The following is a 27,384-nucleotide window of genomic DNA, read 5'->3' on the forward strand; positions in this document are numbered from 1 at the left end:
GCAAGAGAAGCTGGCTTGATAGGAAGCAGCAGCGGGAGCAGAGGCACAGTTGGGCTAGGAAGGCTCAACAGCTAGGGATGATGTTCCCCTGCCTTTCTCTTATAAAGGGCATAAAGGACTGCGGTAGGTTTCCCATCAATATCACTTTTAGATACGCCTAACTTTAACAAGGTTAGAAAAAGGTGCTTTCTTGTCGGTCCTTTCTTGTCGGTCCGTTATTTAAGGTAAATAAATATTTAGATAAAAGTTTAAAACTGAAAATGTTCTCTTAAGTAACACATAAACCTTTGGTAAAGATCAGAAGAAATATTCAGCCAGTGTCTTGGGACTTTACTCTTAGCAGCTGTTTAAATAGTTTGAATAAAATGGCATTGCCCAGGATGAAGAACTGGTCGATGCCTCTCATCATTGGGTGGTGACTCCCTTAAAGTATCTTTTTAACCCTGCTTAGTAAGTCTTTATATTATTGAGTATATTAGTAAGGCTTTATCTGTAAACTTTTGGGGGGAGGGGAGGTGGGGGAAGGAATTATCTATATTATTGTTCGTGTTTTGGGCGACTCCATGGATATGCAGCGACAGTTAAATAGTTTCAAAGAGTATGACAAAATAAAGTAAAATGCTGTAAGGTTTATATATTCATTCAAGTGAACTTTGTTCAACTTAAGTACAATACACGTTGATTATCCCTTATCCGAAAAGCATGGAAGCAGAAGTCCTTTGGATTTTGGAATGTGTTTAGGGTAAGTGCTGTAACATCAACAGAATATCTGTATCATCTGTTAAACAACGGCAGGCTTTCAGGCTCCACCTACGATGCTGTGTTTTGATCAAAAGATTACAGTACACTTTTTTTCCCCCAAACACAATAATGTTGCTGGTCATGTTACACTCAAACATGGCATTTTTAGGTGGAGATGAATTGCAGATTTCACATGAAAATAATGCATTGTACTTCCCTCGATTCAAAACCATTTTGGCTATTTCACCATCAGTCATTTTCAAAAATATCTTTGTACCACATAGCCGAGAATAAGCAAAAAACTGAGTAATGTGCGTAGGTTTGGTGGTGACAATGGTTGGTAACAAACTGGCACTAACAGAATGTTAGAGCCCCATATGGGCAAGTGAGGTCAGGTGTGGAATTTTCCACTTGTGACATCATGTCAGCGCTCAAAAGGTTTTAGATTTTGGAGCATTTTGAATAAGGGGTACTTATGGAAAATATGCCTATGTGCTATTCATTATGTATGATTAATTAACCCATTAATATGTAGTCCATTATTTTGTAACCTTATTTTATATTCTTAAACAATTACTTTTTATTCTGTATTGCTTGGGATACTGAGGTATCCTGTTAAGCAAGTTATTTTGTTTACTGTGGATGACAATTTACTTCTTACCTAGTATGTATCTATGTAACCAAAAGATAAGTGGCAAAACTGTAGTAGCACACATGGTATGGACCCCAATAGCCACTGATGGGTAAAAGATAAGCATGGCAAAAGACAGTAAAAACATGTGCTTTTAGACCTGATAAGATAAACAACTAAGAGACAATAGTGGCAAGCTCAAGAACCAACATATAGCTTGAGATAAGGAGACTGATGGACTGTTCAGAATCAACACACACACACACAAGATAGGATAATGATTGAGTGTACAAGCAAGGTTATTATTTGAGCATAAAAAAAGGGTGCTCTGTGTGTCCAGCAGAGAGTTAGGGATTTATTCTCTGAATGTCTCAGCCTTTTCTTATAAATAAAAGTTTTACTTTTTCAAGAATTCTGTGTTATCTGGCTCATTATTGGACATCGAAAAACCACGATATACTCAACCTGTATTGTCTTTTAAACTGTTTATTCTTAATGCAGGTGTATAAGTTAGGAATTGAGAGTCTCAAGCAACTGGAAAACTCGCTTATCTGGCATCTACCAATCCCCGTAGGTATCAAATACCAGGGCTTCACTGTACTGTATTGTGATAAATTTATAAAAATATTATAAATATCCATTGTAGTTCATGTCAGATAAGCAATACACACTCTGTTAAGTGGTCTATAAAATGTCATTTATTTCAAGTTACATTGGGAATTAACATTTTCACAAGCCTTTTGGGGATTATGATAAAATGACAATTATAGTGGTCCAAATCTCACATATGCACAAACCTGCAAAGAAATTGTATGCTTTTAAAAAAATATTGGGCACAATCCCAAGTTATATTTTTCCATTCCAGTGTATCAAAGTCATGCAAGTGACTTAATCATTTACAAGCATAACCTCAAACTTGAGCAGAAATGTGCAGTAACAATACAGAAAAGTCAGTATCATATTGACATGCATGTGTATAATTAATTTTTTTTTTAAAAAGGTGAAGATTCACTAAATTCCAAAAGTCACAAACTTTATTGTATTTTTAGATGTTTTTTGGTCTAATATTTTCACAAGGCCAGTCTTCCTGCAGAATAAAGGTCTTTCCCACAACTATTTTGCTTTAGCTATCAAAGGGGATGAAAGAATTCTCAATGCACAAGTCAACTTCAAAGGAACTGAAACCTGGTGACTATGGAAAGATGGTTTGAGTATGGGAAGCAAGCCACTTAAATGAATTAAAGTAAAACCCAATTCTTTTAATTATGCTCACAATACAAACATTGCAAGAATTTCAAATATTAAACATTCTGTCCTCTACATAATTTTCAGATTACACATGTTATAAAGTTAAAACTATATACTCTTCTACAGCAGTAAATGCTTACCAGTAAGGCAGACAACTATAACACAAATAATTGACCTCTTTTAAAGCAATGTGCATAGGACTAAATTGGAGACTTTCCATACTCAAAATCAGTACAGTTCTGACAACATTTTGTTGCAAGAGGAATTTCTGAGTGGAGTAGTTAGGAATGAAGATGTGTAAAAAGTTTGGGAATTGGGCCCTGTGTGTGCTTAATTTTCCCCAGGTTCCGCTGTAACAGGTTCACTCTCATCTGGTGCACTATCATTTGACCATAACTAGGAAGAGAGAAAAATGTTATTAATTCTCATCGGTAATAAAGATTAATAGAGCTTTTTTTTATAAAAAGAATTCATTAGCAAAGTCTAAACATTACCTTCAACAAAGGTCTAACCTCAATATGAAATTAGTATTAAAATAGGTAATTCTCTATTGTATGTGACAAAAAAATCATTTCTGGGCAACTTTAACTCTGGCAATTGTGCCAAAATGTTATTTAGTTTTCAAAATAACAAATATTAAAGATCACTTCCCATTAATAGCCACGCCTTAGACAACTATTGGTGCTCGAAACCCACTTAACCGATACTTAATTTTCTCTTACAAGAACAATTAATTCCAATTACATCTATAGCTCAATTTTGCGACTCAGGATCAGTCACCTCCACTTAAGATTATTCACTACTATGGAATCACTTGAGCACATTATAAATCTATGCCATTTTCTCTAACCAGACAGCATCAATATCTAGTTTCTGATAACCACTCCCCATTCTCCCTCACTTTCCTATCCCTCTGTCTCCTTTCCTCCAACTCTCCATCCCCTTCCTTCCCCATTCTTAGAGCCACCCTCCTCCCACCTCAGTTTACTGTTTGGCCTTTCCTCCTTTATCCACCCATTGCCTCCCGCTGCCCCCCTCCCGCTGCTCCCCCCCGCTGCCCCCCCTCCCGCTGCCCCCCCTCCCGCTGCCCCCCCTCCCGCTGCCCCCCCTCCCGCTGCCCCCCCTCCCGCTGCCCCCCCTCCCGCTGCCCCCCCTCCCGCTGCCCCCCCCTCCCGCTGCCCCCCCTCCCGCTGCCCCCCCTCCCGCTGCCCCCCCTCCCGCTGCCCCCCCTCCCGCTGCCCCCCCTCCCGCTGCCCCCCCTCCCGCTGCCCCCCCTCCCGCTGCCCCCCCTCCCGCTGCCCCCCCTCCCGCTGCCCCCCCTCCCGCTGCCCCCCCTCCCGCTGCCCCCCCTCCCGCTGCCCCCCCTCCCGCTGCCCCCCCCTCCCGCTGCCCCCCCTCCCGCTGCCCCCCCTCCCGCTGCCCCCCCTCCCGCTGCCCCCCCTCCCCCCCCTCCCGCTGCCCCTTCCCCCCTCCCCCCCCCTCCCGCTGCCCCTTCCCCCCTCCCCCCCTCCCGCTGCCCCTTCCCCCCCCTCCCCCCCCCCCCATTTTATTCAGGCACCTGCCAACATTTTGCTCATACCTAGAAGGGCTCAAACCTGAAACATTGGTTAAGTATCTTTATCTTTGCTAAAATAAAGTATGCTGCTTGGACTGCTGAGTTTCTCCAGCATTGTATTTTTACTTCAATCACAGCATCTGCAGACTGTCATGTTTTACTACCATCAACACTGACTTCTCCAATTTCCATTTAGCTCCCCCTTGTTTCCTTAACCCCACTCCCTTGCTTTCCCCAATTTCTCTGGCCCCATTTTTGCTCTTTCTACTATCCCATCACACACACCCATCTTCCAGATCATGATCCCTACCCATTCCCTTCCCTTCATTACCATTCCATGACCTACTTTCCTCTCAAAGTGCCTCTGCCTCACCCTCAGTTTCTTGCCCTTTTCCTCATTTCTTCTTCCTCTCATCCAAGTTCACCCATCACCTGCCAGCCTATGCTTCTCCCCCTCCACCCCATCCTTTTATTTGGGCTTCTGCCCTTTTCTTGCCATTCCTGATTAAGAGTTATGGCCCCAAAGGTTAACTATTGCCTTCCATGGATGCTGCATGTTTCTCTAGCAATTTGTGTGTTGCTCCCATTTACCTTCTTTACTATCTGGTCAACCCAATTCACCACTTTCATCTATGCACCTGTACCCTTGGAACTCTCTGTTCTATAACATTTTCCAAGGCTTCTCCATTTATCGTGCAAGTCTTACTCTAATTTGATGAAGCAAAGTACAACACCTCACACTTTTCAGAGTTATATTTCCATTTGCCATTCCTTGATCTGCCTCTCCAAATCATCTAGATCCTGCTGTAAACTCATCTTTCCTCACTGTTCAACATATCCAATTTTAGGTTCATCTGCAAATTTGCTGATCAGATCGTGATATCCCCCTTCCCAGATAGTACCCTGTCCTCTTTTACTTTATTTCTCAGTCTTTGCCACTCATCTTCATTTTTTAAATTTATTTGAATACATTTTCACCAACCAGTCATTATATACCCTTTTTTTGCATTCCTCCAATGACTTGATTAATGATCTCTTCATTTCCTCCTTGACCTTTCTGCACCCTTTGATGGAACTAATTATGCCACCTTTCTTCAATATCAATTTTTTTCTATTGGCCTTTTCCCAAAATCAGCTTATTTATTTTCATCTGAAAGAAGCCTTAACCTCCAACAAAAACTTCTCATCCCTCTCTTCACCTTTGTCCTTGGGGACCTCGAGGATCAAAGTCTACTGTTCTTGGCCCAATAATTTCCTTGGTTTACAAATTATTTCCGTTTACTGAGCAATACAAGTTTGTGTCTGCTCCAAATCTTGATACTCACAGGTGCACCCCAAGGCGCTTAGCCCACTGCTCTATTCATTATACCCCCATGACTGTGTGATCGGACAATTCCAATGCCATCTAGAAGTTTGCCAATGACACCACAGTTGTCAGCAGAATCACAAATGGCAATGAGGAAGCATACAGGAGGGAGATAAATCAGCTCATTGAATGATGCAACGACAACAACCTTGTGGTCAACATCATCAAAACCAAGGAGATGATTGTAGGGTTCAGCAGGAAGTTTGGGGAACATGACCCAGTCCTCATCAAAGGTTCAGTAGTGCAGTGGGTCAAGAATTTAAAATTACCAAGGATCTGTCGTGGAGCCTCTACGTTAAAGCAATCACAAAGAAGGCTTGCCAGCAGCTTCTACAGGTGCACTGTGGACAGCATTCTGGCTGGTTGCATCACTGTCTGGTATGGAGGTGCTAACTCTCAAGACAAGAGTAAACTCCAGAGGGTTGTTAACTCAGCCTGCAGTATCACAGGCACCAGACTTCACTCCATCAAGGATATCTACATGAGGTGGGGTTTTAAAAAATCAGCCTCTATCCTCAAAGACCCCCACCAACCAGGCCATGCCATCTTCACTCTGCTACCATCAGGAAAAAAGTACAGGAGCCTACAGACTTAGCACTCAACGGCTCAAGGACAGCTACTTCCCTACTGCCATAGAATTCCTAAATGAACCATAGACACTGCTTTACTTTTCATACACTAGTATCCTTACTTTCTTTAAATTAATGTTGCAAGATGGTTATAATATGAATGTTTGCACCATGATGCTGCTGCAACACATCGAAGTTCATGACAATAAAATCTAATTCTGGCTTCTTGTCAGACATGGTTCTTGGACAAAGACACTACTCCCATCCCTATACAATAAAAACTAAAGCAATGGTCCATAGTTCCAGTGCAAACCAAATCTGACCTCTTCCTTACCCATTCCTCAAGTTCAATCAGGCAGCAGATAACACAAGCATCTATTCAAACAAGCTCTCAGTCAAACAAACTCCCATGGCTCATACGATTCAATTTCACCTCCATGGCATCATTGCCTTTAGCTTTCATTATGTAGGTTTCATTGTGTATTATCACATTTGCCCCTCCTTTGAATGTTTCCTTGCTTCATTTCTCAAAATCCAATCTTCTAATTTTTTTTCTATGACCTCATCACCCCATTCTTGAAAGTGGTCTTCAGCTTCAAGGAAGCCACCCGATTATGGAATGCAAGAAATAGTAATAAGGCCCTCATGCCTGCTCCCTCATTCATGGCTGATCTTTTACCTCAGTCACTTTCTACAGTAACCCAGTGTAACTTTGTTTCCTTAATAGCTAAAATCTATTGATCTTTGTCAAAGAGTGATCCTCCACATCCCCTTTAGTTAATGTATTTCAATGAATCCCCAACCTACAGGTGACAAGTACCAATGATACCACTGATGCTAAAGCAGTTTTATAAAAACACATTCAATAAGTTATGTACACTTTATTCATCCAAATATTTCAAGGATAAATACCAGTAATTAATGGCACAAAAACATTGATCTGGAAATAAAATTACATTTGTGCATCTTTAATCTCTTTAGTATTGAAAAGGGCTACAAACCACAGGTACAGGAAAAAAAGCCTGAAGTAACTTACTGTAAGATTGTCTCTAAGCAACTGCATAATAAGGGTGCTGTCTTTGTAGTTATCATCTTGGAGAATATCCAGCTCATTAATAGCTTCATCAAATGCCTAGTAAGAACAGACAATTTAAATGTAAAGGTTCCATTATTATCACATAATAATGCATTTAGAATGCAACATACATGAAATTCTTCAACTTGTGTCTATCGCAAAGCAGACAGTTGCCATTTTGTCCAGTGCCCCTCAGAAAGAACAATATGATTTTGGGTGGGAGTTTCAAAAACTTCTGCAGATACAGTTTAAACACTCAGTGAATCTTCACAAATCAGGAAGGACTGCAAGTCATCTAATAATACCAGACATGGTAGATCTCAACCCTGTTGATAGGAACACCATTCCTTATTTTATCAAGCCTAGCAGATTAAAAAAGTAGTTATCTTGTAGTCATATCCATATTGAACATTTCATTTAAAAAATCAATTTGTTAATGATTATTCAATAAAATTAAACAAATGTAAACAACCTCAACAAAACAAAAGAGGTACCAAATCTAACAACTAAGACTATCATTTTCAGAATATCAAAATACTATTGTTTAAGCAGAAAAACTCAAGTCATTCATTAAGTAAAATTTTTTCATCTCTACAAGTTCTCTGGGTCCTTTCCTAGTTTGCTACAAATTTCTTGTGGATTCTTTGGACCCCATCATGCAAATTCCATTCCAATTTATTTTTTCCCCCAGAAATATATTTATTGAGCATCAAACACAAATTAATACATATTATACAGAAGTACTTTGTGTTCCTATCATTTTTTTTTTAAAAAAGAGAAAAATCAACACACATCTGCACAACTGTTCACATACACCCTCGAACACCAAGACCCACCATCCCATGACCACCCTGGTACCTTTGTTGCCAGTATCAGTATATTACCGATTGTACTGGTAAAACCATCTCACAGTTAGTTTTTTATTCTGTAAGCCCTTGTAATTCATAGAAATAACTCATTTGATTTTTTGCAGTTTAATAAAGAAACTGATACCCTTATTCCATTATGTAATAGCGGAACCCCTGTCAGACATTTCCACCCTCTCCCCCCCACCCCCCTGCCAAAGTGCCGTGATCTACTGGGATCGTTGTCTGAAGAGGGTGTGCAGAATTATTTGAACCCCTTCTGCCATGCACACAGCATCTTTCAAGAAGAGATAAAGGAGTATCAGAGCTAGCACCACCAGACTGAGGAACAGCTTCTTCCTACAGTGAGAATGCTGAATGACCAAAGGAACTTCTCACACTAGCCATTCAAGACTCTTATGTAAAGAATGATATTTATTTATATGTATAGATGAAATACTCGTCATGCATGTGTACTGTTTGTGTGTTATGTCTGGTTGTCATGTTTTGCACTGAGGACTGGAGAATGCTGTTTCTTCAGATTCTATTTTTACAATCAGATGTCAATAAACTTGACTTCCAGTGTAACAAGATTAGATGCTTGTCAAATAAGGATGTAAATGCTATCATGTCTTTCTGCAGTGAATTTAGGGATTTGTTGGAGATTCTAAATATTGCAGTCAACAGGCAGGGTTGCAAATTGACTTGAAATATTTCAGATAATGTGCTAAAGACTCCAGTCCATAACTCACATTTTGGGACACTGATAAAACATGCAACTTGGGTGACAAGGAGAGTCATTACATCTATTGCATTTTTCCTCTATTTCATGATAAATGGCCGATAGTCTAGATTTTGAAAAGTGAAGCCTGTGCAGCACCATGAACTGAACAAGTCCAAAGCAAGCGCACGAGGTGGTAGAATGAATTCTCTCAATAGCCTCTTCCCACAGTTTCTCCTTCATTTCTTGCTCCCATTCGGTCTTTATTTTGGAATATGAGGGACATTTAATTGACGGAAAAGAGCTATAAATTTTTGAAATTGTCCATTTTACTCATAGATTAGCTGATAACTCTTCCCGGGTTATTTGGCAGATAACTGTGGGAAGTTTGGGAAAGCGTTCAAAATAAAATGTTGACTCAAAAATTAACAAAATTAGTGTGATGCAGAAAGATGAAGCTGCTAATCATTCCATCTGCATAAAAGATCTTGAAGACATTTGATTCTTTTAATTTGCCATGTATTAAAAAAGAATCAGTGACAGAAGGTGAAAATAAATGATTGTTATTTAAGGAACCCTGAACTGATGCCACTACCACTTAAAGTGATGTCTAATCTGGGACTATATTTTTATCATATTGAGCACCACTGGGTTGTCAGTGTTGTTAGAGGGTTTTGTGGGCAATGACCATGATTTTACAAGATGATTCTTCCAGTTTACACCAGGAGAATTCAGGGGAATGCACCTAGTAATTTAGCCTATGTACATGTGCTGCCCAGTAGTGAAATTGTAAAGAGCGAGTCCTCCACCAGCTTTACAGCAACAGTTTTCAAACCCTTGAAGATTTCCTGTTCCAAATAAAGATTATTTAGCGAGGTGAAAAAATATTATGGAAGAAATAAAGGAATGGTTTGAAACAAGTAAAGGAATCTTGGTAATATATTCATTTTGACTACATTTATTTTGCCCATTAGTGACATGGGGAAATTGCTCCATCTCTAAAAATCTGATTCCACCTGGTTGATAGATGAAATCAAAATTTTTATTAGGTTATTGGAGAATGTATGCATGATGTTTACACATAGGTACCTGAAACCTGATCAACTAAACTGTAAAAGTAGATCTGATTGCTTAAGTTGCAGAGTTGCTCTGTTGACAGGGTTACATTCACTCTTTTGAAGATTTGATTTATAACCTGAAAAAGAGCCAAACTCCTTTGAAATGGAGGGAATGCTTCTCTGCGGGTCTGTTACAAATAGCAGTAAGTCATCAGCATACAGTGAAACTCTCTTTTCAGGTCCATTTCAGAAAATGTCTTTAAAAGGTATGGTAAGAGTATAACAATTGATAATGGTTCAATTGTGATGGCAAAAATAAGAGGGGATAGGGGATACCCTTGTCAGGAACTGTGATCCAGTACATAGTAGTCAGTGAGTTTTTTTTGTGAACAGATACTTATTGTGAAGTGTACAAAAGGTAAAAACAGGAGATAAACTTGCACCAAAATCCAATTTTTTTTTAAATCAAAAAAAATACTTCCACTCTACCCTATCAAAAGCTTTTTACAGCATTTAGCTGAATTTAAACTTCGGGAGACTTTGTTAAGTGTTCAGAGTAAATGTTGGAAGAGTGTACGAATTCCATTCCAATTTCTGCCAAAGAACTGGAGAAGAAGCAAATGGTCTGATCTGGATTTCTATTGATTAAACTTGCTTCAAAAGTTAGATCTGGAAGTCCGTTGAGCACCAGGCTTAACCCTGAACTGCCAGTCATAAAATACTTCTGTTGACATTCACACAAGAATGGACACTTTGTCACCATCTGCTAACCTCCCACTCGCAGTGTGGGAGGTTATGCTCTAACTTTATTGAGGCTGGAAATGCCATTTGGTTGATTAGCTGACATCAGCCACATGAATAACAAAAACAGGATTCCCACCCGTGGGAACATTCTTGCATATGAATACCCTTCTTCCCCAACCTGGTGTTGTTCTGTTAGCTGGGCAGCCTGGCCAGGGCTGCTGGTCTTGTACTGCCTCAGCATTCACCATGCTAGGAGTTATGCCACTATTTATTGCCAGCCCGGCATGATTCTCCTCCCCCCCCCCCCCCACCCCTCGCAACCAGAACCGGTGCTACAGTTCAGTGTCCATGGATGCAGTTTCCAATTTCTTTGACAGTCTGCATCTGCATCAAGGTGCTGCCATCTTCACGGGTTGTGTGCATTGGGTCTGTGTGTCCCGGCTTGCGCCTTTCTGCAGTGAAAACCTCTGGTTTGCCACTGATGTTGTTTGAAGGTGGCCCTGTTGTTTTGGATGATTCAGAAGGGGCCTTCATAGGGCTTCTGTAGTGGTGGACAGTGGACCCTCTGCACACAAACACATACTCAAGTCTGAGGTTTTTGGAGATGTTGAACTTGGCTTGGCTGTGTCTGGAGGGTTGGGTCAAAGCCAAGTTGCCGACCTTTTCTCGCAGCCTGTCCAGGAAGGTGGTTGTATCCGCCTGTTGACCTCTGGCTGGTGGGACAAGATCCCTGAGAACCAGGAGTGGAACCTGTAGACGAGCTCTGCAGAGAATGTGCAGAGGTCTTCTTTTGGTGCTGTACAAATGCCCAGCAGTGCCCATGGCAGTTCGTCCACCCAGTTAGGGCCCTGTTCATAAAGGCGGCCTTGAGGTGCCTGTGGAAGCACTCCATTATCCCATTGGACTGTGGTCCACAGGTTGGAGGTGAATTGTGCGCCTCTGTCGGAGGTTATGTGGCATGGTAATCCAAACCTTGGTACCTAGGACGAGAGGAGTGCCTTGGCGCAGGACCTGGTGGATGTGTCAGCTGGGGGGATTGCTTCTGGCCACTGGGTGAAGTGGTCAACCACCGTGAACAGATGCGGAAATCTGGTAAGGGGCCTACTATGTCCATGTGAATGTGGTCAAACCTTTGTTCTGTTGGCTCGAAAGGCTGTGGGGGGTCCTTAGTATGCTGCTGTACCTTGGCTGCTTGGTACTGCGTGCACGTCTTGGCCCACCAGCTAACTTGCTTCTGCAATCCATGCCATGCGTACTTGTTGGCCACCAACCAGACTATAGTACTGATCGATGGATGTGCCAGCCCATGAATGGAGTCGAAAATTCGTTACCTCCATGCCGTTGGGATGATAGGTCGAACCTGTCCGGAGGCCATGTTGCACATGAAGGTAGTGTTACCTGTGCTGACTGGGATGTCCTGAAGCTGCAGCCCAGTGATGGTGGTCTTGTATGAGGTATCTAGTCATCCTGCTGCTGTGCCTCTGCTAGTGTCACGGTCCAGTCCGTTGGCCAGAGAGTGGATGCTCTGTCTTGACAAGGCGTCCATGACCACATTGTCTTTTCACAAGATGTGCTTCACGTCAGTGGTGTACTCCGAGACTCAAGTGTCTTCTGACGGGCCAACTAGGAATTGGAGATCTTAGCCAGTTCGAACATCAGTGGATTGTGGTCCGTGAAAGCCCTTCCCTCAAGAAAGTACTGAAAGTGGGAGGAGTCACGTGATGGAGTAGTGGCCGGACGGTGAACTCCAGCCCTCTCCAGAAAAGTCGGGAAAAACAAGAGAAAATACAAAGGCACAGAAATACAAGTTAAAGAAAAGTGAATATAAAGGTGGAAAGAAGATGGAGACAAAAGGAGAAAAATCAAAATCAACGGAAAGAAGAGAGGAAGAGAAGACAACGGAGGAAAAAGGTGAAGGCCTTACCTGTCCGAAGAGGCCCGCTGTGGAGAGAAGACCCCACTACCTCAGGTCGGTAGAAAGAGAACTACAACAATGGCTCACAGAGCCGAGTAAAAGTGCGCAACCGCGCATGCGCGACTCATCGCGCATGCGCGATGCGCATGAAAAAAAACACACCGACGGGAGGGGGGACCAGCTGGGGAGTCGATCTCCACAGCCGGCAACGACAGCTGCAGAACACCTGCAGCAAGAAGAGACCACAGAAGACAATGGAAACAAGAAAGAAGAGGAGGAAAGGGCAGCAAAGAAACAACAGATGGTCAACCTAGAGGAAGAAGAAGAGGAAGAGGAAGAGTACAGGGAAATAGAAGAAGAAAAGAAAGGCAAGGTAAAGGAGGTACTTGCTCTTGTTAGAGGATACATGGAGTCATTTAAAGAATGGCAAACACAGGAATTCAATGATTTAAGAAGAAGAATAAACAACACAGAAAAGAAAATAAATAAAATGGATATGACCTTAACAGAAATGGGGAAAAAAATGGACAAGATGGAAGAACGGGCAATAGCAGCAGAAATGGAGGTAGAAGACTTAAAAAAGAAATTGGAGGAATCTAATAAAAAAACTAAAGAGACACAAGAATTACTAGCCCAAAAAATAGATATAATGGAAAATTATAACAGAAGAAATAACATAAAGATAGTGGGCCTTAAGGAAGATGTAGAAGGCAAGAATATGAGGGAGTTTATAAAAGAATGGATCCCTAAGGCCCTAGGATGTCCAGAACTACAGCAAGAAATGGAAATAGAAAGGGCACATAGAGCATTGGCCCCTAAACCACAACCACAACAAAAACCAAGATCTATTGTAGTAAAATTCCTAAGATATACTACAAGAGAAAAGGTACTGGAGAAGACAATGGAAAAAGTAAGAGAGGGCAACAAACCACTGGAGTATAAAGGGCAAAAAATCTTCATTTATCCAGATATAAGCTTTGAACTCCTAAAGAAGAGAAAAGAGTTCAATGCAGCAAAAGCGATTTTATGGAAGAAAGGATATAAATTTACACTGAAGCATCCTGCGGTATTGAAAATATTTATTCCAGGACAACAAAACAGACTATTCTCGGATCCAGAAGAAGCACGAAAATTTGCAGAACAATTACAAAAATAGACTGAGGGATGAAGACGGGTAATGAGAGCAAAAATTATCACGATTGATATGTATGTGGGTAAAGACAAAAATAGACTGAGGGATGAAGACGGGTAAGGAGGGTAAAAATGACCACGATTGATATGTATGCGGGTAAAGAGGTATAAGAGTGAATAGAGACAATGGGCATATGTGAAAGTATCTGTAATTAGAGGAAAACATAGAGAGTATAGACAAGAATTAATAAGGGAAGGTAATGGAATAGAGAGAATAAGGAGGGAACTAAAAGAGTGACCTTTGTGACATAAAAAACGAAATCTTTTCTGGGGGGGCTGGGTGGGGGGAAAAGAGCGGTCACTGCAAAATCAGTTGACGCTTGCGAGTGGATTCGCAAATCCAAATGGAGAGGGGAGATGTGGTTGTCCGACAAGGGATAAAGGGCAACTCAGGAGGGGAAGGGGAGATTGGGGATAAAGAAGATAGAAATAGGAGAATAAGGAAAATGTTGGATGTTGTAGGAATGTTGTCTGGTAAAGAGTTGAAAATAAGAAAACAGAAATGGAAAAGGAGGAAAGGTAATGATGGAAAAACGGAAAGAGAAGATAAACAAAATATAAAATGGCTACGCTGAACTATATGACTCTAAATATTAATGGAATACATAACCAAATTAAAAGGAAGAAACTACTAAATTTACTGAAAAAGGAAAAAATAGATATAGCATTTGTCCAAGAAACACATTTAACTGAATTGGAGCACAAGAAATTAAAGAGAGATTGGGTAGGACATGTAACAGCAGCATCGTATAATTCAAAAGCAAGAGGAGTGGCTATATTAATTAGCAAAAATGTGCCATTTAAAATAGAAGAGGAAATAATAGATCCAGCAGGGAGATATGTTATGATAAAATGTCAGATATATTCAGAGCTTTGGAATCTACTTAATATATATTCACCTAACGAAGAAGATCAAAAGTTTATGCAAGATATCTTTTTGAAGGTAGCTAATACGCAAGGGAACATACTAATAGGAGGGGATTTCAATCTGAATTTGGATCCAAATATGGATAAAACGGGGAAAAAAATTAACAGGAAGAACAAAGTAACCAAATTTATAATTAAATCAATGCAAGAAATGAAACTTGTGGACATATGGAGGAAACAAAACCCAAAAGAAAAGGAATACTCATACTACTCGACTAGACATAAAACATACTCAAGGATAGACCTATTCCTGATATCAGCCCACATACAAGGGAGAGTTAGGAAAACGGAATATAAAGCTAGACTATTATCGGACCACTCACCCCTGTTATTGGCAATAGAGCTAGAAGACATCCCTCCAAGAATGTATAGATGGAGATTAAACCCCATGCTACTTAAAAGACAGGATTTTAGAGAATTTATTGAAAAACAATTAAAAATGTACTTTGAAGTAAATACGGAATCAGTGGAAGATAAGTTTATACTATGGGACGCAATGAAAGCATTCATTAGAGGGCAAATAATAAGTTATGCAACCAAGATGAAGAAGGACTATAATCAGGAAACAGAGCAGTTGGAAAGGGAAATAATAAACATAGAAAAAAAATTAGCAATAAAGGAAGATACAACCAAAAGAAGAGAATTGGCGGATAAAAAAATAAAATATGAAACATTACAAACATATAAGGTGGAGAAGAATATAATGAAGACAAAACAGAAATATTATGAACTAGGGGAAAAAACACACAAAATCCTAGCATGGCAGCTTAAGACAGAGCAAACTAAGAAAATGGTATTGGCAACAAGGAAAAAAGACAAACAAATTACATATAATCCAAAAGAAATTAAGGAAAACTTCAGAGAATTCTATGAACAATTATACCGAACCGAAAACGAAGGGAAAGAAGGGAAAATAGATGAATTTTTGACTAAAATTGAACTACCAAAACTACAAATAGAGGAACAAAATAAATTAACAGAACCATTTGGAACAGTAGAAATACAAGAGATAATAAAAAATTTACCAAATAATAAGACACCAGGAGAGGATGGACTCCCAATAGAATTCTACAAAACATTTAAAGACCTAATAATACCGCCCCTCCTGGATGTAATGAACCAGATTGATGAGACACAAAACTTACCAGATTCATGTAAAACAGCAATAATTACAGTGATACTAAAACAAGGGAAAGATCCACTCTCACCAGCGTCATATAGACCAATATCTCTGCTAAACACAGATTATAAGATAATAGCTAAACTATTAGCGAACAGATTAGCAGAACAGGTACCGAAAATGGTAAATTTAGACCAAACTGGATTTATCAAAAAAAGACGCACAACAGACAATATTTGTAAATTTATTAACTTAATTCATGCAGTAGAAGGAAATAAAGCACCGGCAGTAGCAGTTGCTTTAGACGCAGAGAAGGCCTTCGACAGAGTAGAATGGAATTACTTGTTCAAAGTATTGCAAAAATTCAGTTTACCGGAGAAGTATATTAATTGGATTAAAGCATTATATAAGGGACCGTTAGCGAAAGTGACAGTAAATGGACATGTATCAAAGCAATTTAACTTAAGCAGGTCAATGCGGCAGGGATGCCCACTATCACCATTATTGTTTGCGCTAGCTATAGAACCACTAGCAGAATCGATAAGAAGAGATAATAATATAAAAGGAATAAAAATAAAAGACAGGGAATATAAAATCAGTCTGTTTGCGGATGATGTGATAGTGTACTTAACAGAACCAGAACTATCAATAAAAGAACTATATAAGAAATTGAAGGAATATGGAGAAGTGTCGGGATACAAGATAAACGTAAATAAAAGTGAAGCAATGCCTATGAATAACGCGGATTTCTCAAAATTTAAGGAGGAATCCCCATTCAGATGGCAAACGCAGGCAATAAGATACCTAGGTGTGCAAATAAACAAAAATCTAGGCCAATTATATAAACTCAATTACAATCCACTAATGAAAAAATTACAGGACGATTTAGAGCATTGGAAAGAGCTACCACTAACACTGATAGGAAGGATAAACTGTATTAAAATGAACATTTTTCCAAGGATACTATACTTATTTCAGGCATTGCCAATACAACTGACAGAAAAATTCTTCAAAGAGTTAAAGAAAATAATAAGGAGATTTTTATGGAGAGGGGGGAAACCGAGGATAGCACTAGACAAATTAACAGAATGGTATAAACAAGGAGGCTTACAATTGCCAAACTTCAAAAATTATTATAGAGCCGCACAATTAAGGTACCTATCAGATTTTTATCAAACAAGGGAAAAACCAGACTGGACGAGACTAGAATTAGATAAAATAGGGGAAAAGATACCTGAACACATATTATATAAATGGGACGAAAAATTGGTACAACATAGAACTTCTCCAGTATTACACCATCTCCTCAATATATGGAAGAAGATTCATGTAGAAAGAAATAAAATAAATTACCAAATACCAAAACTAATATTGACGCAAAATAAGCTACTCCCTTTTACAATAGACAACCTTGCCTTTAGAAAATGGGAAAAAAAAGGGATTAAAAGAATAGAAAATTGTTTTTCAGGAAGTAGATTCTTATCCTTTGAACAAATGAGAGATAAGTACAATATAACGGGAGATACAGCGCTGGCATATTACCAACTGAGATCCTACTTGAAAGATAAATTAGGAAGCAACTTGAGTTTACCAGAGGGAAGTAACCTTGAATATGTGATTACAGATACAATGTTAATCAAAAGATTTATAAAAAATATGTATATTAAACTGCAAGAAAAGGAAAATGAGAAAACAAATGGTAAAACTAAACAAAAATGGGAACAAGATTTAAATATAAAGATAAAAAAGGAAACATGGGAGAAGTTATGCTCTGGAACGATGAGAAATACAATAAATACGAGGCTGCGTATGATACAATATAATTGGTTACACAGACTATACATTACACCGCAAAAGTTAAATAAATGGGACCCAACAGTATCTGATAGATGTTTTCGATGTAAAAAAGAAAGGGGAACAACAATTCATGCAATCTGGACATGTGAGAGAGTAGAAAAATTTTGGGATGATCTCAATCAGATATTAAATAAAATAACAGAAAACAATATACCAAAGAATCCAGAGATCTTTCTCCTAAGTAACATAAAAAATAAAGAATTTGGAATTGACTTGGAGGATGCACAAAAAAGATTTGTTAAGATAGCCCTAGCTGTAGCAAAAAAATGTATTATGTCAACCTGGAAATTGGAAGATAATTTGAAAATACAACAATGGTATATAGAAATGAATAAATGTATTCCATTAGAAAAAATAACATATAGTTTAAGAAATAATATTGAAATATTCGAACAAGTATGGGAGCCTTACATTAAATACAATAGCGAAAACCTACCGGGAACAAACATTACCTAAGTTGATGGAAGGAGAAGAAAAGAAAAGAATGGACTCAGTAGAATTTCTGGTGTATTTTGGTTGAATGACAACATTGTCTAACTGAATTAATGCAACCTAGATTGTATAACTAAAATGGATGAGAGGGGGGGGATGGGGGGGTGGCTTGGGAGGAGGGAGGGGGGAGGGAGAAAAAGTCACTGTAAATGTGTGGAAAAGAAAAAGTGTATATCATGGCTATTGTGATTTATGGTGTGAAAAATAAAAAATTAAAAAAAAAAAAAAAGTACTGAAAGTGGCGCATGGCTAAGTACAGCGCCAGTAGATCTCTATTGAAAGCACTGTACTTTAGTTTTGGGGCCGCAGATGCTTCATAAAGAAAGCTAGCAGATGGCAACATCCTTCTATCTACTGTTTCAGAACTCCAACAATTGCTGTTCTTGAGGCATTGACCATGAGGGCTGTGGGCTCAACTGGCCAGGGGTGGATCAGGAGTCCAGTGTTAGCCAGAGCTTCCTTCGCTTCCACAAATGCTCATGTGTAGTAGTCTTGCCAGTTATCAGGATGAAAAGTGGGCACATCACTCGAGCAGCTGCGGGAATGAACCAGTGATAAAAGTTGATCATCCACACAAACTCCCATAGTCCTTTGATCATACTGGGCCTAGGGAAGTTACGGAAGGCCTCCATCTTGCTGGGTAGTGGTGTGGCCCCGTCTTTGAAAATCCTGTGGCCCAGGAAGTCAATTGTGCTTAGACCAAACTGGCATTTGGCCAGGTTGATAGTAAGGCCGAACTCACGTAGGCAATTGTAGAGGTTTCAGAGGTGTTATAGATGTTCCTCCCAGGTTCTGCTCGCCATCAGGATGTCATTTAAGTTGACAAAGGTTCCGTCCAGGTCTCAGCCCATCTTGTCCATCAGTCACTGGAAGGTCTGTGACGCATCCTTGAACCCAAATGGCATCCTCAGGAACTCAACAGCTCAAATGGAGTTACGATGGCCATCTTGAGGATATCGTCAGGGTGCACCGCGATTTGCTAGTACCCTTGTACCAGGTCCACTTTGGAGAAGATTTTCGCTCTGTGCAGGTTTGCCGCAAAATCCTGGTAATGGCCTCCAGCCCCCAAAAGCTTTAGGCACCATGTGCAGGGGAGAAGCCCATGGACTGTCCAACCGCCAAATGATAGCCAACTCCTCGAGGTTGCAGAATTCCTCCTTGGCCAGTCAGAACTTCTCAGGGGGAAGTTCCTTGTATGGAACGATGGACTCTTGGTAAGGATACAATGCCTGGCGCTGTGTTGGGGCATCTCTAACGTGAACTAAGGGGAAAGGATTGCCGGAAACTTCGCTAGGTCCTTGGAGAACTCATCGTCTGAGCTGTGGATGGAGTCCCCATGCAGTGCCAGGAGCCTGGCACCCCTCAGTATGAAGGTTTGGAAGGTCTCCGTGTGTACGAGTCCCTTATTCTTAAGATCCACTAGGAGTTTGTGGGCCCACAGGAAGTCTGCTCTGAGGAGTGGTTGTTCCACTGTGGCCAACACAAACTCCCACAAGAAGTGACTGTCTCCGAACTGAAGCTCAGCCTTTTGGGTGCCATTGGTCCGAATGCTGCTGTTGTTGGCAGCCCTCAACATGGGGCCCGCTTGCCTGCATCTAGTGTCCAACCCTGTCGGAGGCATCACGCTGACCTTTGCTCCTGTATCCACCAAGAAATCTCTTCTGGATAGGCGGACCCATACATACAGGAGGCTCCCTCGATGGCCAACTGCTGTGGCCATCAGCAATGGCTGGCCTTGTCGTTTCCCTGAAACTCGCAGGGCAACTGGCATCAGAGGACCTCTGTGCCCAACCTTTGGTGGTAGAAACACCACCTCTCCTTGGACTTGTCCCTGCCTTTTTCCTGCTGCTCCTTTCCCAGGCCTGCCTTGGTCTGGTTGTGAGACTTCTTGACAAGCCCCACAGGAGCCGAGCACTTCTGTTTCTGCTTCCACAGAATGTCTGCCCATGTTGCGACTTTCTGGGGGTCACTGAAATCCACTACAACCAGGAGCAGTTGGATGTCCTCAGGCAGCTGCTCCAAGAACGCCTGCTCGAACATGATGCCAGGTTTGTGGTCTCCTAGGAGGGCCAGCATCTCATTCAGGAGCACTGTCAGGGATCAGTCCCCAAGCCCATCCAGGTGGAGCAGCTGTACCCCTCTCTCTCTCGCCGTGAGAGTCCGAAGGTCTCAGTTAAATAGCTATTTGAAGGCAGTGTAAGTGCCTTCCAATGGTGGCCTGTCGATGAAGTTGGCCACTCTGCCTGCTGTCTCCGAATCCAGGGCGCTGACCATGTGGTAGTACTGTGTGGTCTCAGACGTGATGCCAGACTCTGGAACGAGCCTCAGCCTGGTCAAACCACACACCAGGTCAAAATGTCCAGAAGGTCATGAACTTGAGGCCAACTGCACTGATCGCTGCTTCTAGATTCAATCTAAACCATCAGGGTCACCAATTGTAGCCATCTGCTACGAAGAAACACACACACTTGCAGTATGGAAGGTTAAGCTCTGACTTTATTGAAGCTGGAAGTACTCCTTTTATACAGTTGAACTTCCCGCCGTTTGGTTGACTGGCCGACATCAGCTGCATGAATAACAAAAACGGGATTCCCACCTGCGGGAACACTCTTGCATATGAATACCCTTCTTTCCCAGCCTGGTGTTGCTCTTTTAGCTGGGCAGCCTGGCCTGTGCCATTTTAGGGATCCCCCAGCTTCCAACTGTGTCGGTTCACTTTGCTAGTGGTTGCATTAGTGAGTTATGCTGCTGTTTATTACCGTGTGTTGTGCTGGCCTAATCTCCGGGTTGTGGGCTGCCACAACTTTGATGTTAATTCTGTACTTCAGTAACACAATGTATTCAGCGGAGGAAAACAATTTTTAATTTAATTTAGACATACAGCATGGTAACAGGCCCTTTCAGCCCACAAGCCCTTACCACCCAAATACTCCAATTAACGTACAACCCAATGTTTTTTTGAAGGGTGGGAGGAAACTTGTCCACCTGGAGGAAACCCATGCAATCACGGGGAGAACGTACAAACTCCTTACAGACAGCATCAGATGTGAATCTAGGTGACTTGCGCTGTAATAACATTGTGCTAACTGCTATGCGAACAGCACTGCCCAATTCCAGTGAAAATCTTTCAAACGACAAGTGTCTATAGATATGATAAACTGGATTAAACTATTTTAATTCATTCTTTAGAAAATATATGCAACTTACATCTTTTGCCACTGTACAGGCCTGTTCTGGATGGTTGAGAATTTCATAGTAAAACACAGAGAAATTAAGAGCAAGGCCCAAACGGATTGGATGTGTTGATGGCAGCTCCTTGCCGATTCCAAATGCTTGTTGATATGCTAACTGTGACTTTTCTATTGTTTCTACAAAAACAATGAGAATCTTACAATTGAAACTTAGTTTGCTTTGGAAACACTATCCATTATTAAATCAGCAAAGTTGAATCTGCTTATTAATGCAATTTTGAAATCAGCAATTAACACTATCAATGATGGTTTTAAATACTTAAATAATTATAACCATATAACCATTTATTACTGAAGTTTTTTTTAAATAAAGGAACATTAAAATTTGTCTATATACATATTTGCAGTTATATGGTGCAATAATTTCATAGCAGTTCCCATCTTTGAGCAATAAATTTTTCACTTTATTGACAAAAGCAGATTTTGGAATAGACTTCTCAGAGACAATATTTACATTACATTAACATGTCCCTATTGAACCATCCTATCCTCCACCAACATCCCTGGCATTGAATTCCAGGTACCCACTATCCTCTGTGTAAAAAAAAACTTACCCCTGACACCTCCTCCAACTTTCCTCCCCTTGATGTGTACAGATGTATTCGGGTGCTTGCTATTCTCAACCCAGGGAAAAAAAAAGTGCTGGCAGTCCATCCTATCTCTGGCTCTCATGATCTTGTAGACCTCTATTACGTCACCTCTCATCCTGCTTCAACTCCAAAGCCCCTAGCTCTGTTAACCTTGCCTCACAAGACATGTTCTCCAATCCAGGCAAATTTCCCTGCACCCACTCCATGGTTTCCACATCCTTTCTGTAATGAAGCAACCAGAACTGAACACAATATTCCTAGTCTGATCCAACCAGTTTTATAGAACTGCAATATTACCTCATGATTCAAACTCAATCTGTGTCTGAGGGACAGCATACCCTAAGCCTTCTTAACTATTCTATCAACCTGCACAGGAACCTTGAGAGATCAATGGATTTGGTCCCCAAGATCCCCCTGTTCTTTCATACTGTTAAGAATTTTGTCATTGGCCATGTACTCTCCTTTCAAGTTTGACCTCCCAAAATGTATCACATTGCCACTTTCCCACCCAACTCCACATCCTGTTGTAACCGACAACAACTTTATGCAGTACGTTTCCCCATATCCAAAATACTTGGGACAGGACATTTTTTCAATTATCAGAACAATGACTTTAACCAGCTCAGTAGCATCAACAGTTAAACAACAACATTAAAAAATGGCAGGCTTTGAGCATGAAATAATGTTTAATATGTACAATACAACTCCGATTATCTGAAATCCTCATTTATGCGAAAAAAATTTAATTTTGGATAAATGAGGATATCCAAAACAAATCAGAAATCCTCATTTATCTGAAATTTTTTTCAGCGCCGAACTGGCCTCACAGATTGAAAAAAAATTAACTCGACGTGAAATTAAAATTATGATTATCCCCGTTTCAGTTAACTTCCTCCCCTCTCTCTTTCCATTTCTTCTTTACCTTCCCCATTGACATTTCTCTCCAACTCTCCCTCTCAAACTGCATGCCACTGTCTCCCAGTCACAATCAGTCGAAAGAATCCCTTGTCCTGGAGTCATCAAGGAGAGCTAGGCAGGAGCGGGACCTTGTGCTCGGTGGTGTTCCCTCCTATCCCCTGCATGTGCGGTAGGCATAGGGGAGGATTCAGAGTCGGGACTCCGGCATTGGGAGCTCTGGTTACCAGGAAGACAGGAGCCTGCTGACTCGCCCGTGAGTATTTCACTGGCCTGGGAAGCCTCCCTGAGGATCAGCGGCAGCAGTGGGGACGTGTTGGGGATCAGCAGTGACAGTTGGGAGGTCTCGGTGATCAGCAACAGCGTTGCAGCCAGTATTTTTTTTGGCAACAATTAAACATTATTTATGCTTTAAAAAGCCTTCCTTTGTTGTTAGTTGTTGCTACTAGGCTATTTTTATTTTAAAATGACCAGTTCTCCGAAAAAAAATTATCTGACATTGGCCTGGTTCTAACCATTTCAAATAATTAGAGTTGTACTATTCCAAAAATCAACTTGATCTCTGCTTACAAAATAAGATAAATGCAGCACCAAACACTAAAAATTCTCCTCGATGGCTTTCAATGTTTCCTCCAGTGTCATTTGCCTCATTAACAATGGTTTTTGTCTTTGACTTTATAAATTGACATGATTTCTTGTTCTGTTATGAATGTATGCTGCACTAGTCCTTGAATAAGTCCATCACACATTTTTACCATGTTGTCTATATGCACTTTTTCTGCAGTGTCAACAAAGTTATCTTTATCACGCTCACCTTGATGCAGAACATTTTTAGCTATTTCACCATCGGTCAGTGAATGAACAATTGGAGCCTCAATGTTAAAGACTTCAAACTTCAGTCCTCTGTTTAGACAGGTGAAAGAGATCTTATCTAAATGGTTTACCGTCTCTACGTCGTTTGTTGCTCGAAATAATATCATCAAAATGAATTTTCTGCCTAAATTTTTATATTTATTTCAGACAATTCTTATTTTTATACCAAAGAAATTTTTTTTGACTCAGTTGAATCTATTATCTCTTCGTATATTTGGAACAACAAGAGTCCAAGGCCGAATAAATGTAATTTACAAAAATCAAAAAATAGATGGAAGCTTTGCTTTGCCTAACCCAAAACATTATTATTGGACTATTGATATTAAAATTTCTGGATTCTTTGCATAGATAAAATTGGACTACCCAGAATGCACATCCATGGAGCTGAAAGCTTTTAACAAAGCTGCTCTGGCTACATCACTTGATGTTTCCCTTCAGCTGATTTGAACAAAAATATTTTTCTTTATCTGTTCCGATTATTAATTATTTTTTCCCCTCTATCTTGCCTTGATTGTGATTTTCATAAATGGAGAGAAAAGGATATCACTTCATTTTTTTTATTTGTAGACAGGAGTTTTATGATCTTTGAGCATTTGTCACATAAATTTAATCTTCCTAATTTTCATTTTTGTTTGTATTTACAGATTAAGGATTTTCTGAGAAATCAAGTTACTATTTTTCTGTTCTCCTGTGATAGTAATTGTATTGACTTACATTTTCAGTTAAATCCTTGACAAAAGGGTTTAATCAGATTCATTTATGGATTAATTTCTAAAATAGGTTGCGTTTCTGTGAATAAAATTGAATACTTGGGAGAGCGACTTAGAAACTATTCTTTCTGAGGATAGATAGACCAAGTGTTTAAAATTGGTCTATTCCTCTTCCATTTGTGCAATTATTCAATTCAAGATAGTACATAGAGCATATTTATCCAAAGATAAATTAGCTAAGATTTTTCCTACCATCAACCCTGGATGTGACAGATGTCATAATAGGGTTTCTTCCTTATTTCATATATTTTGGTCCTGTTCAGCACTAGATCACTATTAGAAATAAATTTTTAATGCATTTTTCCATATTTTCTCAGTTACTATTCAACCTCATCCCATTACAGCTTTATTTGGTGTGGTGATAGATAACAGTCAATTATTGGTGTCCGATAGCTTTTGCTACTTTAATGGATAGAAGATGTATTTTGTTAAGAGAGAACTCTAATCCTCCCAGTTAACAATAGATGACCCAAACCTTATCATGCTTGAACCTTGAGAAGACTTGATGTAATGTTTTGAAAACTGAAGTCTAATAAAATATGGCACACTTTTATGGAATATTTCAATGTTTAATGTTTACCATTTTGTGTGAAACATACAAAGCATTTGTAGTCTCTTTCTGAACTTACTTATACAAGTCTATTCACCAACGACGATTACTGTTACCCTTTTGGTGGTTTAAGGCAACCTAGCCACTTTTTCCTCTTTTTTTTAAATTTAAGTTTGGGGGTATAGATTTAGGATTAGTTAGTTAGTCTTTTTCTTATTTTTTCTTCATGAAAAAGATATAATATTAAATTCTATCTGTTTGTTCATTCTAGGATACATTGTGATTACTCTGTGTGTGCAAGCACGCATTTATTTTTTTAAATTTATTATAAAATTCAATAAAATTTTTTTTAAAACTTGTTCAATATTCACTTCTTCCAGTTTACTGATGGACTCTGAATGTCTACCTTTTGCATATGTAAGGAGGTCACTGACATCCATAGTGCTATCAACAGACCTTTTTGTCATTTGCAACTATATCTTTGTACAACAATATCAAAATAGCGCCAACAGAGCATCAAAGCCCTACATGGGCAAATCAGGTAATAAAGTTTTTTCAACTTGTGATGTCATGTCAGCATCTCAAAAAAGTTCAGTTTTTGGATCTTTTTGGTATTCAGAACTTTGGATATGGGGATACATATGATACACATCAATTCTACGTTATTTATTTGTTCAACATTTTATTCAAATTCAATTATTTTCCAATTTTCTATAGCAAAAAGAAGTTAAGTTTACCTTTTCGTTTATCTCCAGAATCAACTTCAGCGAGGTACCGATAGTAATCGCCCTTCATTTTCAGGTAGAAGACCTGGCTCTCTGGGCAGGTGGTTTGGGTTCCAGAGTTTTCTGGAGAAATTAAGTATTTCTGCAACAAAGTCTGCAGGGAAAAAAAAAAGTCAAACCTCTAGCAAGTGAAACATTAAAGTAAAAAACAATTTCAGAACTGTTCAATACTACAACTTTACACTATTTTAACCTATAATTTACACCTGTGAGGTGGAGATGGGTGGAAGGAAGAAGATTTACTTCCAGAAGCTTGTTTCTTATCAAGAATTTACATATCACTATCTGAAAAATATTCACTGTTGTCTCCACCAATCTTCAAGTGTGACAGAGTATATAGATATGTTTTTGGAAGATAAATTGGGGAAGGGTTTGTTAGTGTAGGTCACAAATAAACACTTTAAAACAGATTATTTAAAATATTGGACCTCTGCTAATACTAGACATGTCAGGGCCTCAGAGCCTTTGCAAAAGCTTTGTAAAGTGCCAAAGAGACTTCATTCATGTATTGTTGTTTAAAAAAAGGCAACAAATTAAAGAACTTTTCGGAGCCGCAGATTGTCTGGAGGGGAACTTGCTGTTCTTAGAGGGTCATGTGGTTTTGCAAGCAGAGAGAGTGAAATGGGCTTTCTCTCAGAGACAGAGAGATCACTTCTACAATGTTACAGTCAGCAACAACAGTGGGACTGGAACAGGACAAGCTGGCAAGCTTGTGGAAAACCCCATTTGGAAGACGGGTTGTGAGTGCTTAGTTCAGCCTGGTCAAAGCCCTTGTGGTTCATGAAAGAGGAGAGTACTGGCTGTCTAATGTTTCACTTGAAATAAGGGAAACAAAAAGGAACTCTGTGGTGACCTGAAAGAAAGAGATTATCATCTGGAGAACTGTGAGGGGGAAATTTTCTTCAGTAAGACAACTGATTTAAAAAGGAATCAGTTGTGGGTCTCCGGTGTTAAACAAATTTCTCTCTGAAAACCAACAAGAACCTTCCTGACTGATAACCATTTACCTTTCAAGCACCAAGGCCTGTGAACTTCATAAATGTTAAATTTTATTCACAGTATAAGAATTTCCTGCAACCAGTAAACTTGGAGGAATGAGAAGTTAGATTGGACTGTGAATCAAAGAATTTTTCTGAACTTACATACACATTCCATACACGTGCGCTTAGAATTAGAATTAGTTAAGTCAATAGTGATAAATTAAAGCGTGATTCTGTTTTCATGTTTAAAGATAATTAAAAGCAATTTTTGTTTAAGTAACCATTTGTTTTGGTGAATATCTATTGCTGCTGGGTTTTGGGGTCCTCTGGGATCGTAACACAAGGAAGAGTTCAAAAGACTCAAACGTCAAAAAGCTCCACATCATCTGCATTTGAACTGCAAGTGACCACCTATTTTTGATTTCAAGTTTCCTTGGGTTCTAGTTTCTTACATGAGAAATCATCCTCTCCACATCAAGAGCGTTAATATTTCACTCTTCTACACTTCAGCAGAAACAAGTTTAACTTGTTCAACTGTTCCTTGTAACACAACTCAGTCACGCCAGGTATCATTTAAATGAGCCTTCACTTAACTGTTTCAGAGCCCATGGGCCT

The 27,384-nt window shown here is 39.8% G+C and overlaps 1 protein-coding gene and 1 long non-coding RNA gene across 5 annotated transcripts in view; one reads left to right on the top strand and one right to left on the bottom strand.

Moving 5' to 3' along the window:
• LOC138736566 (uncharacterized) overlaps window positions 1-25,012 on the top strand; it is a 30,998-nt gene extending 5,986 nt beyond the window's left edge. The window contains exons 2-4 of the long non-coding RNA XR_011340402.1: window positions 1,874-1,942; window positions 23,596-23,726; window positions 24,329-25,012. This is a non-coding gene — a long non-coding RNA (uncharacterized lncRNA). The remainder of the gene's footprint in view (window positions 1-1,873; window positions 1,943-23,595; window positions 23,727-24,328) is intronic.
• LOC138736562 (14-3-3 protein theta-like) overlaps window positions 2,048-27,384 on the bottom strand; it is a 35,112-nt gene continuing 9,775 nt past the window's right edge. For all 4 annotated transcript variants that reach the window (XM_069886268.1, XM_069886267.1, XM_069886269.1 and 1 more), the window contains exons 3-6: window positions 25,742-25,883; window positions 21,263-21,423; window positions 7,147-7,242; window positions 2,048-3,016 (exon numbers count right to left, since the gene is read on the bottom strand). In XM_069886268.1, the coding sequence (XP_069742369.1) occupies window positions 2,951-3,016; window positions 7,147-7,242; window positions 21,263-21,423; window positions 25,742-25,883 (465 nt within the window). In that variant the 3' untranslated portion in view covers window positions 2,048-2,950. The remainder of the gene's footprint in view (window positions 3,017-7,146; window positions 7,243-21,262; window positions 21,424-25,741; window positions 25,884-27,384) is intronic.

The sequence above is a fragment of the Narcine bancroftii genome, chromosome 6, assembly GCF_036971445.1.
Source record: "Narcine bancroftii isolate sNarBan1 chromosome 6, sNarBan1.hap1, whole genome shotgun sequence".
Lineage (NCBI taxonomy): Eukaryota > Metazoa > Chordata > Chondrichthyes > Torpediniformes > Narcinidae > Narcine > Narcine bancroftii.